The 14364-nt window shown below is 38.3% G+C and overlaps 1 protein-coding gene across 14 annotated transcripts in view; it reads right to left on the bottom strand.

Moving 5' to 3' along the window:
• Positions 1-14364, bottom strand: part of DLG2 (discs large MAGUK scaffold protein 2) — a 2175949-nt gene that overhangs the window by 865764 nt on the left and 1295821 nt on the right. The window contains exon 1 of one of the 14 annotated variants that reach the window (XM_049891091.1): positions 1907-2822. The exons of 12 other annotated variants lie outside the window; for them this stretch is intronic. In XM_049891091.1, the coding sequence (XP_049747048.1) occupies positions 1907-2215 (309 nt within the window). In that variant the 5' untranslated portion in view covers positions 2216-2822. Of the gene's footprint in view, positions 1-1906; positions 2823-14364 lie in introns of those variants that run through there. One more of the 14 variants, XM_049891090.1, reaches the window with a different exon arrangement.

Genomic DNA, 14364 nt, shown 5'->3' with positions numbered 1-14364 from the left:
GCTGAAGAGAAAGACTGATCTATCTAGTGCAATATTTCTATAGGATTCAGAGGGTAAAAGGGTAGAATTGTCAAGAGAGGTAAGAACATCACAAAATTGAATATTCTTCCCAGTCAATGACAAAGTATATATAAATGAGAGGAAAAATTAAAGAACTGTGTACACAAAGGAAAATGGTAGCTACCTCAATTTACTGCCTTCTCATATGCCACTGGAGCCCTGAAAACTATCAGTGCTGAGAGTCTATTTCAACCCTTTAAAGCATTAAATGGCTATATATTTAAGGCAAGTAGGAGACTGAGTTCATTAAAAACCAAGAAAGGAAAAAGTTTCCCTCAGTTAATGAAATATAACATGGTTACTATGGTGTAGAATTTTAGATTTTGATTGGGAAATGTTCATTTATGAAATTAAAAGTTTTTACAAGTGAGGTAAAAGGAATTCCAACAACAAGGCAAGTTTTCCTCTCTACTTCACACAAAATCCGTAAGTTAGATGCTACTGGGTGAGTGTACCTTCCTCGCCTAAGTGAGTCTTGACAATGAAACCATAAACAATGCAGATATATAGGTTAAAGACAAGTAAATAAATGTACTTGTCAAAAAACATATAGAGTCTTCAATATTATCAAGGCTTTACTCTGTTCAGAATTCACATTAATTTTCAAGAATAACTGCATTTCTAAATGTCAGGCTCCATTTCAACCTAATGCTAACATGATAATATATTCCTACTTTAAATCAGGATGCTGAGATGCTCTACTTTCTTAAGCAAATCTTTTAATTTCATGGCAATGCATCGAAAGCCATACAGGTGGCCACATATATTTAACTACATTATTAAGATCTAGTGATGTACGGCATTCTTAGAAACACCTTTTAAAAGGGAATATTAAAATTAAAATGTTCTTTACACCTCTCATATCATAATATTTTACTCATGATCACTTTCCAATTATGCTAAAATCATATTGAAATCCAGAAATGATTTATTTTCTACACAGCTTTTTCCTTTTCAATGCATATTGAAGAGCAGAGGCATTGTTCTATATTTATGACAGTGATTACAGGTGCTATTTATTTATATTTTACAGCATTGCAGGAAGTTGTTTTCCCTCTTTTGGATGGAGGCAGAAAAGAAAAAAAAAAAAGGTGAGCCAGTTTCATTTCTGGTAAAATGCTAGTAGTTTGGGACAAGAATAAGCTAGGGGTCAAATTAAGGGAACCTGCCTATCTGCTTCAGAAACGAATTAGAGGAGGAAAAAGAGTTATAGTTTTTAATATAAATAAGCTTATTGCTTCTCTTTGAGTATATGAAATATTTCATTATTCTAAGTGTAATCATCCTCTAGCTTGTACTAAATTATTCCTTTAGTTTGTAAAATTGATTATTTAGTATAAACAAATTTTCTTCTCCATAACTAAAAAGGTATACAGTATTATAAGAGTAAAATTAAATGAACATACTTCAAATCACTATTTTCGATAACTGAAGAAATAAATGGTCTTTTATCTTTAAAGAGGAAGACATGGAAAGTGTTTGAAAATCATTGTTTTTCTCTTTTTAAAAATGAAAAAAAAAAAAAACTAGGCAGAAAGAAAAGTTAACAATGACTAAAAGCACCACTAAAAGACTATGATAGAGAGTAGTAAAGTCACCTGAGGACTAGAGAAGTTGAACTTTTTTAAAAGTCACTGAAAGAAACAGTGCAGCATCCCTAGACGTTCAGAGGTATGAGCCCACAAGCACGTGGAAAATGACAGGTTTTCTTAGCCTAGCCTTTTCTAAAGAGGCATACCCAGTCAGCAAGGAGGTCTCAGCAAAGTTTCCAGACCATGCTAGCCTTACACAACTTGCTCTCAGTTTCTTTTAATACCCAAGGGAAAGTCATAAGGAAAAGGCTCACCTGTGCTGGGCTGAACCAACCATGTGGGCAGGCACAACGCTCCCCACAAGTCCCTTTGCCCTTGGCACCTGTCTTGTGGGGGCTTTTCCGCATACTGTCCCACAAGGTGACCAGCTTGGTCCTGTTTGAAGCTGGGCCCCCAGGTCCTGAGGAGGGCATGGTCTGAGAATTGTATCCAAGTCCCTGAGGGTTCCTCTGCCAGCCACAAGCACAGTGGGTATCCCTGATCAGGGTGGGCGCGCTCCTGCCGGAATCCATCCCATCAGACCCCTGGTTGCAGCTGTGTTGCTTGGTGAGGTATGCATTCATACTGCTCTGATGCCTACTCTTTCCTTGGTCAGCTTTGTACAGGAATGTCTCCTGCTCACACCCCTTTCTTCCAGGCAGTTGTAAAAGTCTTTTTTTCCCCCTGTGGATCCCTCAGTATCTTTGACAGCTGCTATAAGCAGTGCATCCTGGGAGCAGTGGGAGCAGCAAGAGCAGCTCCACACAGCATTATCTGCGGGCTGGTAGCTCTTTGTCAATAGATGACTCAACTCACAGAGCAACTTGACAGTATCCCTGCTCTAGGCAGAAGCAATCAATGCTCCACACAGCTGGGCTACAAGACTGTACACTGTGTTACAAACGCTTTTTGGATGGAGCCCCACAGTAAAGAATATTCTCTGCATTTTGGCATTCTGGCTTTCCCTCTCCTAGCTGATTCCCACAAAAAATACAGACCTCAGGAAAGAGAGTTTCTTATCAGACTAGCCGGACCCTTCTTTCCAGAGAGGGTGCATCTAGACTGAAGCAATATAGCATAAGCAATTTAAAATGATGGGAAAGTTAACCTGTAAAGGAATTTCCAACATTTACAGGAATCACTTCTCTAGAGAGATATTTACCAAGACCCAGACCAGATCTTATGGTAAGTAAATAAAAGCATATTTACATTAAGTTTAAAGAATATCAATTTGTTTAGAAAAATCATAGAGGTCAAGGCATTATACTAGAGTCCCTTAAAAGTTGGAAGATCAATTTGTTTTAGATCATGATTAGATATTATAATCCAAACATATATCCTTTTTACTATAAAAGATTATTAATTCCTTCTGATTCAAAATAAGGCAATTTTCGAGGTCAAAATTGATGAGGTGGCTTATTTAAAACAATATTTTTCCTTACCTCAAATTATGCTGAGGATTTCCTTTCAAATACTTTACCACAACAAATACATTTACCACAGAGAAAGTCTGCATTTTAAAGTGAAAGACGCATCCAACTCTGCCATCCAGTATTTTGGTTTCCAAAGAGAGAAATTTCAAATTCTTTCACTGAAAAATGAGTGAAATCTATCCAATTTAAAGCTATTGCCTTCCAAAGAGGACATGATTGTTTTAAAATTTTAGCATGATCACTGAAGTCATACTTAGTATTTGCTGTCAGTTAAGGCAAAGACTAATTTCCACAGCATTTAGAATTTTCATTCTGTTTGAAACTTTCCAACATCTATTGCCAAAATGTCTACCCTTATCACACATTCCTAAGGCAATAATATTAACCAGATTGGGAGGTAAGCTACCATTTACGAATGATGAAACAAGTGAACATATAATCCCATGACATAATTACTTTACCTATAGGCCATCACCTGCCACTGATGCCTTCCTACTGGATTGACCAGGTGTGGGGACAGTGTAGACCTTGTTTCTGACTGAATTGGTAAGGCTCTTATTGCAAGGGCCAGGGCCATAACATCTTCTACAGTTCCAACACTAGGACCCTGTATAAAAATCACTGTTAGATTTAAAACTCCTAAAATGAAGGAAATGGATCCTCTCTTTCCATTGTAACTTCATAAAAGGATCATTTTCCACCTTTTGTGCAAGGTAATGATACAAGTACCATACCTGGCCCGTAGTAGGCATTTAAAACATCTTCATTCAATAATAGTGGCCCATATGTGTAAGTCTGAAGGCAAGGCCCTGGCCTTTCTTGTTGACCATTTTCCCCCAAGTACCAGCAGAATGCCTAGAACATAGCAGGCAATGAATACATTTTTGGATGTATGACTGGATGATTGGGTGGATATATAAATGGGAGGAGAGAACAGCAAAATAAAGGAGTTGACTAATTTTTTGATAATATTTAATTCGGCAATGCTCTAGAAACAAATTATTCCTTTAAGGTTAGCTTCAGGGCTTTTTCAGTGCTGGTTTTGAGGTACTCTTGTTAATAAAATTTGCCAAAAAAAAGGTGAAGATTTGAAATGATGGCAGAAATAATGATGACACTGATGGTCTTTCTTCCTGAAACAGAATCAAACAGCCAAGATCAATACCTAAACCCCCAAAACAAAAACAAACCCACTGCCATCGAGTTGATTCTGATTCATCATGACCCTATAGACAGTTAAACTGAGGCAAATAGACCACCATGTGGTATTCAATGAGAAAAAAAACAAAGGCAAAATGCATCTCTCTCTTCCTCCCCGCCCCCCCCCCCCTTTTTATGCTGGATCAAGAGATAATACCTGAAAGAACTTCTGGGTCAGATTAAGCCCTGGAGAACTTTGGACTTGTCTGGTGTCACCATGATGCATGACTATACAGCAGGTTATGATCTGATATGGCAATGCCAATGAGAATGTCAGGGAGTGATAAGTTTGGCTCTCTCTAATCTTATCTAACCTTGAATGTGTCTCCAGTTTCTCAGGCAGATATCACTGCTCAAAGACCCATTGACATCTGCAGAGAACACATACCCCGTTCTCACCCGCTTGCCTCTCAGGTATAAGAATCAATCTGCAGAGAAGTAAGTTTGCGTGAATCCATCACACTTTTGTAATTGTGTATGCAGCTTGCAGTAAGACAAATAAAATTTCCTGGCTGGTCACTACTCAAATATGTTATAAATCTTCACAGGAATCTGATTCCATTATGAAAGGGTTGTTTGGAATGAGCTATTTTTTCTAAACTTAAGAACCACAGATTTTTTGTTTTAATAACCTCAGTATGTCATTTTTATATAGATAAATAAATATCTTACTTTACATAACTAATGTTACTTTACTCCCAAGATCTTAAAGACAATAAAACCCAAATCCATTGCCACTGAGTCGATTCTGACTCATAGCAACCCTATGAGAACTGCCCCATAGGGCTTCCAAGGCTGTAATCTTTGCAGAAGCAGGCTGCCACAACTTTCTCTGTGGAGAGGCTGGTAGGTTCAAACCCTCAAACTTTTTGGTTAATGCTAAGGGCTATGCTACCATGGGCTCCTTTTAAAGGCCAGATTCAACTTTAATGAAACTCATTACAAGAACATATTGAAATTAGTCTTTCACTTTAGTACGTGTAATCTCAGCCTCCTATCTTCCCTCCCCCCAGGGAAGATTTTTCTTTTCAACATGACATTTGGCTTTCCAAGTCTGAGGACAGACCACTTAAACAGATAAATATAGCCAACTAGCCCACTGTACTATAAGACAGGCTCACTGATTAAAGGTAATCCAATTTAACCAACTGTAATTGGACAACTGTAATGACCATGAGATGACATGAAATTCTGGCCAAATAAGAATTAGGAGGGGGCAAGTACACATCCGACTTTTCATTGTGATTTAACATGGGCAGATGGTGCACATGGCAAAGCCTACATGGGATATATCTTACTGAACTCTCTTTGACCTGGCACTGACTCCATAGAACAATTACTTTCAAAATAAGAGGTTAAAAGTAATATCCAGGCTTCATTTGTTTAATAAAAAATAAATAGCAAAGGTGAGTCACTAAATAAATTGTACTGTAGTAAAATACTATCCAGGGTTTGTTTTTTTTTTTTTTTCCAAGATAAAATTTCTTTCAGGCACTCTATGCATATGGAAAATGAAAATACTAATCACGAAAGAAGAGCTAAGTGTTTACAAAAGGATGTCTGTGTAGCAGAAACCTCTCTACAGACACAAGTAATGTGTTAAATAATCATAAATGCTATAAAGTATTAGATACAATTTATCCTGATTTGAAAAGTTCGTATAGTCCATCCTTGTGACTTCAAAACCTAGGGATGTTATAAATGTTAACAAATCCGTATTCTTCTGTACCGGGTAAACTTCAGCTTAGGTAATCGCCAGGCTGAAGTACATTTTCCTTTCAAATTAAGAAAAAGACTGGATAATTGAAATATTTCAGGATTTAAAATTATTTCCAAAACATTTAAGCCCAATTTTGTCCTAAACCCTAGGAAACAAAAAAAGCAAGAATTAATAGTGTGGAAATACACACGCCTAATTACCTCAGAGATTGAACTTGGACAGAAGATAGAATAAGAAGTAGAAAAAGTTTTAATGTGGCCTAAACTATAACTAATCTGCTTGGGTTTGAATGAGTATTGATGGGGAGTGGGTTAAGCTGAACTAGTGATAAGTCTAACTTGTAAAATGGTTTGTAGGAAATGTAGATTTATTATATTCTAATACACTTTTTTTTTTTAATACACTTAGTAACACTGCTATTACAGAAATAAGAACGTGGGTTATGTGACATTTCTTAAAGACTCTGAAAGGAACACTAGGAAAAAGGTAATAATCATTTACACTTTGTATATTTAGCAATTGAATCTAAGTGTTGACCTACAGCCCTACAAGAAACTTGTTCTCATCCTCCAAAATTAAACTAACATCGCTGCTTCTGGGAAGCTTTCCGGATATGCCCAGCGTATTCAGTCATACTCTACAATATTTGGATACTTATCTGTGTAAATATCTTTCACATTTGTCTACGTCTCTCAATCACCATGACAACCCTAGTCTAAGCTAGCACCATTTCTCTGTGAAACTGCTGAAACCGCTTTTTAACTGGTCTCCAATATCCACCCTTGCTCCAATTCATTCGTATACAACAGCCAGAGTGGCTCCGAAATGCCAATGTGATCTGGTCCTACTCTGTTTCATACCTGTCAATAAAGTCTCCTTCTCTGAGGATAAAGGTCACAATCTTTAACGTGCCCTGGAGGATCCTGTGTGGTTTGGCCTCTGCGGCTTTCACCGTCTCACCTTGCCTGGCCCCCTTGCTCTAGCCTCCAACCACACAGTCCTTGAGTACCTCAGTCAGTCCCATCTCATGGCAATTTACATGCTCTCCCTACCCCTGCCTCCACATAATTAATTCCTACCTACCCTTCTTTAGTTGCTGTAGCAAGGGTCAGCCCTCTTCCCCAAAAGCCACCCCCAAATAAACATACAGTACAATCTAAGAAGAAAAGTGGCTTACTATGCAGCATGGCCTCCTCCAGACAAGTCTTCAGACCTGGCTTCCAACCACATTACCATCTCTAAACCTCTTCTATCCAGAAATTCTGGAGTCCTCCATGCCCTTCAGAACTCAACTCAAATGTCACCTCCTCAAGAAAGCATGCCCTGAATACTGGTCCCCTTTCAGGATCGATCATGTCATCCACCCACCCGTTAAACACTCATTTAGCCCCTGTGCTTCTTTGTTACAACACTGTGATTGCGTTTAGAACAGCCAGTATGCTATTGGCTGTTTGGTGCCCATCTCCCAAAAAGAAGGTAAGAAATTGCCATTAAGGCAGAAAGAAGGCTCTCTCATTCACACCTGCATCCTCTGAACCCAGCACAAACTAAGTGTTTAATATTTATTAAAAGAAATTAAGCAAGAAAGAAGAAAAAACCTTTCAGTGGTCGTATCAACATAGGTATTCTAGCCTGCATTCTACTGCAATGTAGAATGAATAAATAAGCATTATCATTTTAAAACCATAATAACACTGTGCTCTCAAGGTCACCACTTCAGTGACACATTCGAAGTGGCTGAGTGGCATAAGCGTGCAACTCTTTTTTTTTTTTTTTTTTGAAGAAATGTGCTAGTGGCCTTATAATGCTGAGTAACTGAAACAGCTTCTGTTTATTTTAGCAAGATATTCATTCATATAAGCTTCGCTTCCTGACAGCTGCGCTTTTCTCTCAAGTGTTTTCAAGAGTTCTCCCTTTATAGCTAGATAGAGCAAAACGGGGAGTAGATCCCCCAAGTCAAAAGCCCATCAGTGGTAAAGCAGGCAAAGAATCCCAAACTCCAACCACCAATGTTCCTCTTAATACTATGATATAATCTAAAAGGTAAAAGTGATTTTACAGGATATTAAATATATGTATCAGGGAGCAGAAAGGTATGGTGACACCTCCTCTTCCTTCCCACATGCCCTCAACCAACTTAGGAAGTTAAAAAAAAAAAAAATCAAACGGCACTATCATCTCAAATAAGTGCCTTCTTTATTTCTTTATTTCTTAACTCAGAAACTGCAGCTCTGGATCCTGAGCTTTATGCGCACAAGGCAACGGTATGCTCTTGCCCAAACTTTAATGAACCTGAAAATTAATTTAAATTGTACTGATTTCAACAGCGTGGAGTTGGGGGGCTCAGTCAGATCCTTGGGAACCTAATACGTTTAACATCTGGGTGTGATGCTTCCAAGTATTTGCTTTCTTCTCTCTTCCCATGGTAGACATTCTACACTCTTTCCCAGTTGCCAGGAGCAGACAAGAGTGTCGGGGAGTGTGGGGGTCTTGAGACAGGTTGGAGCACTTGCCATCCCTGTGCTGAGTTTCATGAGGGAGGAAATGCGTGAATAATGGGACAAGCAAAAAGAACATTATTGCAGTGAGTCACAGCTGAGAAAAGGGGGGAGGGAGGAGTGGAGGAAGGAGAAGGAAGAAGGGAGGGAGGAAGGAGAGGGAGGGAGGGAGGGAGGGAGGGAGGAAGGAAGGAAGGAAGGAAGGAAGGAAGGAAGGAAGGAAGGAAGGAAGGAAGGAAGGAAGGAAGGAAGGAAGGAAGGAAGGAAGGAAGGAAGGAAGGAAGGAAGGAAGGAAGGAAGGAAGGAAGGAAGGAAGGAAGGAAGGAAAGGGTGAAGGACAAAAAGACGGAAGAAGGAAGGGAGGATGGGAAGGAATTGTCACAAGCTGAGGAAAGAAATCTCTCAAAAAGGATAACTAAAACACAATCAGATTGAATGATGCTGCTGCTGGAACAAATATAAATGGTGCTTCCTCCAATTGTGGAGTAGTCTGGCACATACCACTGAGGGCCCCCTGAAGCAGAGTACCTGGCTTTTTGGAGTTGTCACACCCAGAATGTGAAAGAGAAAAGTCTTTCTTTGGTCCTTCCTTTAAGTTTTTCATGTTCTTATTTTTCTGACGAACGATTCGTAATGGATATTTTCTAAATTTACTTAAAGGTATAAAAACATTCTGGGTTGAAAATAAGCCAGATTCTGACTTGTCAGAGGTAATTCATTTATGGATTGACTTAAAGGCAGGGGTATGGATTAATAGAAATGACAGGCATTCTTCCAGCTGAATGATCTCCTCTCCTTGGGGACATGACATTTTTCTAAAGTTTTACCTAATTGGCTTTGCTTTGGCCTGTACATTTCAAATTCACATTTAATTAATCGTTCCCTCCTCTGCGATTCCATTATTTTGATTTTGTATTTATTCAATTCATTCAATAAATATTTATTAAGGTACCAGGCACTCTGCTGTGGATAAAGCAGTAAACCATAGACAGCGTTACAGCCTGGCAGGGCAGAAAGACCTTGAATGAACAAGTGTGCTGGGTAATGAAATGGTGAAGTACAGGGACAACGTGTAGGATGTCCTGTTACTGCACTTGTCCCATTATTGTGGGTTATAGAATTACATATCGGCACATTTGTCTTCCATATTAGATTGTAAACTTCTTAAGAGCAAGGACTATCTTTCTTTGGTAAACTCACACCCTCTTTCTCATTCTAATGCTTAATGTAGTGCCTAGCAATATGATCATTATCGCTCAATAAATACTTGTTGAATTGAATTTGGAAACATGCTCTAGTCCCAGCTCTGAACAGTCTCATCTGATATAACTCAATATGACTTCCAGGTTTTAATGACCTCATTTGTAAAATGAAGGGATTGGACTAATGAGTCTATGAGGTCACACTCAGGAGTTGTTGAAAAACAGATGTAGCTGATGAGTGTCACTCTTAATTACAATGCCTCCCAACTGACTGTAGGAATATGGATTTAACATGTCACTGTTATTATTTTAACACAGAAGTTTATTATTATTTTGAACACATACAAAGGTGGTCAATGACTATGGTATGGTGAATTTGGGGGCTTATTTTCTCAATTTTACATCTTTTAAAAAGAGTTTGCCAAATAGAGGCAGTATGATATAATGGTTAAAAGCATGGCCTCTGAAGTCAGACTGTTACATTCCATCCCACCTCCACAACGTATTCAAAAGCTGGGACAAGCGCCTTCTCCCCTTTCCTAACAGTTCTATATGTGCCCATTTAAGGGCTGAACACATTTTCATTGTTGCATAAATATTTAAAGTTTGATGGAATTCCCGTCATCTAGAATCTTTTTTTTCTCTATTTTTACATAATGTAATAGTTTGTATACTATTTTTGTACTTCTATCTTTTTTCCATTTGTAATAGATGAGACCTGGGTTCTAGAGTCAGTCTGGGTTCAGATCCTGGCTTTGACCATTATTAGCCATGGATTTGGACAAGTTGTTTAACTTCTCTGTGCCTCAGTTTCCTCATCTATACAATAAGGTTCACAATAGTTGCTACCTCATAAGATTGATGTGAGAATGACATGAGTTAATTTATGTAAAGTACTTACTACAATGCCTGGCATAAAATAACACTCAATAATTTCTATCTATCTATCTATCTATCTATCTATCTATCTATCTATCTATCTATCTATCTATCTATCTATCTATCTATCTATCTATCTATCTATCATCTATCTATCTATCTATCATCTATCTATCTATCTATCTATCATCTATCTATCTATCATCATCATCTATCTATCTAATCTGTCTGTCTGTCTATCTATCTATCATCTATCTATCTAGATAATCATCTATCTACCTATTATCATTATCTCCCTCCTCACAGCAATTATAAGTTCCATAAGGTGATATTTTAAAATTCTGCAGCACTTACATACTGGCATTCAATAAAGGTCAGTTGATTTGAAGGTCAGGATTCCATACTGGTCCTACCTTATCTTTCTAACTCCTATTTTGGGCAGGACTAAATATCACTATTACCAACATTACTACCATTTATTGAGTATTTACAACGTGTCTCAGTCATATGTATTTCATTTGATCCTCCTATCAATCCAATACAATAAATTTTAAAATAGCAATTTAAGATACAGAAATGGACTTAGAAATATTCCACAATTTTTCCATGGACACAGCATTAATAGGGAGTAGAACCAGAAATAAAATCAATGTCCATACAACACTGGAGCCTATGCACGAAAATCTATGCAAAATAACACCTCAATTTTATGTAAGGCTTTGATTTTTGAAAATACTGTTACATCCTTATTTCCCTAAACCTTTATCAGAGCACACTATGGTAGGCAGGAAAAGGTGGAAAACTGAGGTTCACTGTGATGAAATAATGTGTCTAGGGTCAGATAGCTAGTAAATGATATTATTGGTATCAGAATTCAAAGCTTGGTGTTGAGTCCAAAATCTTTCTACTATCCCATCCTGGTCTCCTACATAGCACACTCCCTAAGTACAAACATGTGACATCTTGTCACTCTCTTTTCCTTCAAAATAAATGGATAAAAGATGAAGGACATTTAGTAAACCTAGAACTTAAGGTTTTAAATTTGGTGTTGGCATAAAATTTATATTTCCTTCTCTGTTGCTATTTACAGGATTAATCAGGATTTTGAAAAGTCTGACTGAAATGGATTCCTAAACTTGAAAGAATTAAATGAAAATACAGCCCTTTGCTTATTTTCTTATATAAGCCCAGGAAGATCTGCAGTTTCCTGCCGCCATGAGAAAGAGGTTTGAGTTTATGTAAGCCACATTTCCTCTGGCTTTATAAGAGCCAAAAGAATGATAGCAGCTGTAGCTAGCATTTATTGATCATCTACTAGAAATGCGCCAAGAACTACGGAATTAGTGCTCATTCTTGCAACAATCCTTAAAGGCAAATGTTATTATCTCCATTTCTAGATGAGGAAATTGGGGTGCAAAGAAGTAACTGCTCAAGGTTATGTAGCTACCAAATGTTAAGGCCACTATTCAAACCCAAACCAACCCAAAACCAAACCCATTGCTATTGAGTCAATTCTGACTCACAGCTACCCTATAGGACAGAGTAGAACTGCCCCACAGTGTTTCCAAGGCTGTAAGCTTTATGGAAGCAGATTGCCACATCTTTCTCCCACAGAATAGCTGGTAGGTTCAAATTGCTGACCTTTCAGTTAGTAGCCAAGCACTTAACCACTGTGCCTCCAGGGCTCCAATTCAAACCCAGGTCAGTCTGATTCTAAAGGCTTACTGCCTCCCACTGCATTGTGTTGCTTCCCTTTAAAAAAAGAGAAAAAATGATACTTCTCTTTGGCTAATGTAAGTACCTTAAATGTTAAACTCTGAGTCAAGCTGTGGGGGCTTGGGAAAACAACTCAACCCTCATTATTTAAAACCCATGTTGGTGAGAAGGCCAAGCAAAAAAATGAGTTATCAGCTACTTTGGGGTAGAGTTTTTCACCACCTGACAGTGAATATTCATCAAGGCCTGCTGAGCTAACTGAAATGTGGTATCACACACCCAAGTGCCAGGCTGCCCCACTGTGAGACCTTTCAAAGAAATCTTTATTCTAGATCTTGCACAGAAGTCAACAAAGCAGACATGATATGCAAATTACCGGTGTGTGGGGTTCTGCAGCATTGATGGTGGGCCCAGGAGGCCCGGCTTGGAGGATTCACTGGGTGCAAATTCATTAGATGCAATTAACAATAATTTCTTTTCCACCAAAAGTTCATTTATTTCATCCTTAGAATCTTAGAATTCTAAGATTTTCTTAGATTCCAAGATTTTCTTGGAATAATTTGTACAGCAAGGATTGTGCCTCACTTTATGTGGAATTTCCTAAATAATCACCTGCTACTAAATAATAATTATCCGATTTTTTTTCATTTCTTATATTTATAATTTCCCACTGAAACCAACAATCTTCCTTGCCCTTCTTTAACTAGTTAATGGGTTGGTAATCTGGAGGTTCATGGGTAAACTGCCTACCTGTTTGCACCCAATCTGCTAGGTGGCCTGTTTCCCTCAGGCTGGCAGCACATCAGAAACAGCACCTCATTCTACCTGCAGCAAATTTCCAGTTAACCTAGGGAGGACCTTGGTAACATTGCTCATACCCTGCCCCACTGACATGGTTACTGTGGCGGTGGGCAAGCCCCCTCTCTGGTCAGCGAAAGTACCCAGACATTTCAGGCTAGAAATCAATCTCATTCAAGGTAGACAAGAAAATGAGTTAAGAGCAGTGAAACAGATCCTTGCAGGAGGGAACACTAAACAGTAAGTGTCCACCATAGTGCTGCAGTGCAGGCTCTTGGTGACATTCAGCAAAGCCTGGTGAATGGATGAGTGAATGTTCCGCACACCTGAGATCATTTACATGGGTCACTTGCACAGGTGTCCACTTTTCAGCCTCCCCTTTGGCTTTCCTTATCCATTGCCTCTTAGTTATTCAGATGCAAAGCCTTTAAAAATAATTCTGAAAGAATGAATGGGAAGAACTGATAGTCCCCTGTTGCGTGAGTCAAAGGGAAGGGCTTTTCAAAATTACACAAAGTGTTCCTAAAAATGGAGTTGTGCTGTTAAACATCTGCATTACAAATAGTTCTCCAAATAAGGAAAACACAATTGCCTTTGCATTAAAATAGACTCTGACTACAGTACGTTCTCTTATAATACAGGGCAGTGTCAACCATTGGGTGGGTCCGTGACTGACTTGGCATTTCGTCGATAATTTCTGCTTTGTGACATTGATGCTGATCTCTGCTATATCTTTGCACTGGACCTTAAAAAAAATTGGCCCCTTTTCCAAGGTAATCTAAAGCAATTATTTCTAGTTCCTAATAACTTTGGCAATTGCCATGTTCAGTTTAGTGAAAAGGCCATTTATACTTTTTTTCTTAGAGCCAAACTTCTTAAGTGGAAATGAAGAAACCCACACAAGAGCAGCATTCATAACATAAAAAAGATTTTTTTCTCCAAACAAAATATGACCACGTGAATGATACCGTCATTATTGTAACATTAAAATTCATAATGCTTAGCTTTACATTTCAATTCTCTTAGGTTGGCTACATAAATCTAAAGTGTTTAGATCTCCTTTAATTCTTGTACTACCACGCACACTGGGCATTACCTTATTCTGAGGATACCAGGTCTTAGACATATCATTTAAGGCTTAAAAGTGCCTGAGGGCCTTATTGTGGAAAATGCAGAGGCACTTTTAGGAAGAGCAGGGTTCAGAGAAACTCAGCTGAGTTATGTGTGTGGAGGTGCGTATCTGGGGTCAGGGAGGAAAAGGGAGTATTGTATTTTTATGCAAATAAC

The sequence above is a fragment of the Elephas maximus genome, chromosome 7 (genome assembly GCF_024166365.1).
Source record: "Elephas maximus indicus isolate mEleMax1 chromosome 7, mEleMax1 primary haplotype, whole genome shotgun sequence".
In the NCBI taxonomy this organism is placed as follows: Eukaryota; Metazoa; Chordata; class Mammalia; order Proboscidea; family Elephantidae; genus Elephas; species Elephas maximus.
Note: the sequence above shows the minus strand (reverse complement) of the source record. Positions and strands in the feature narration are given on the sequence as shown.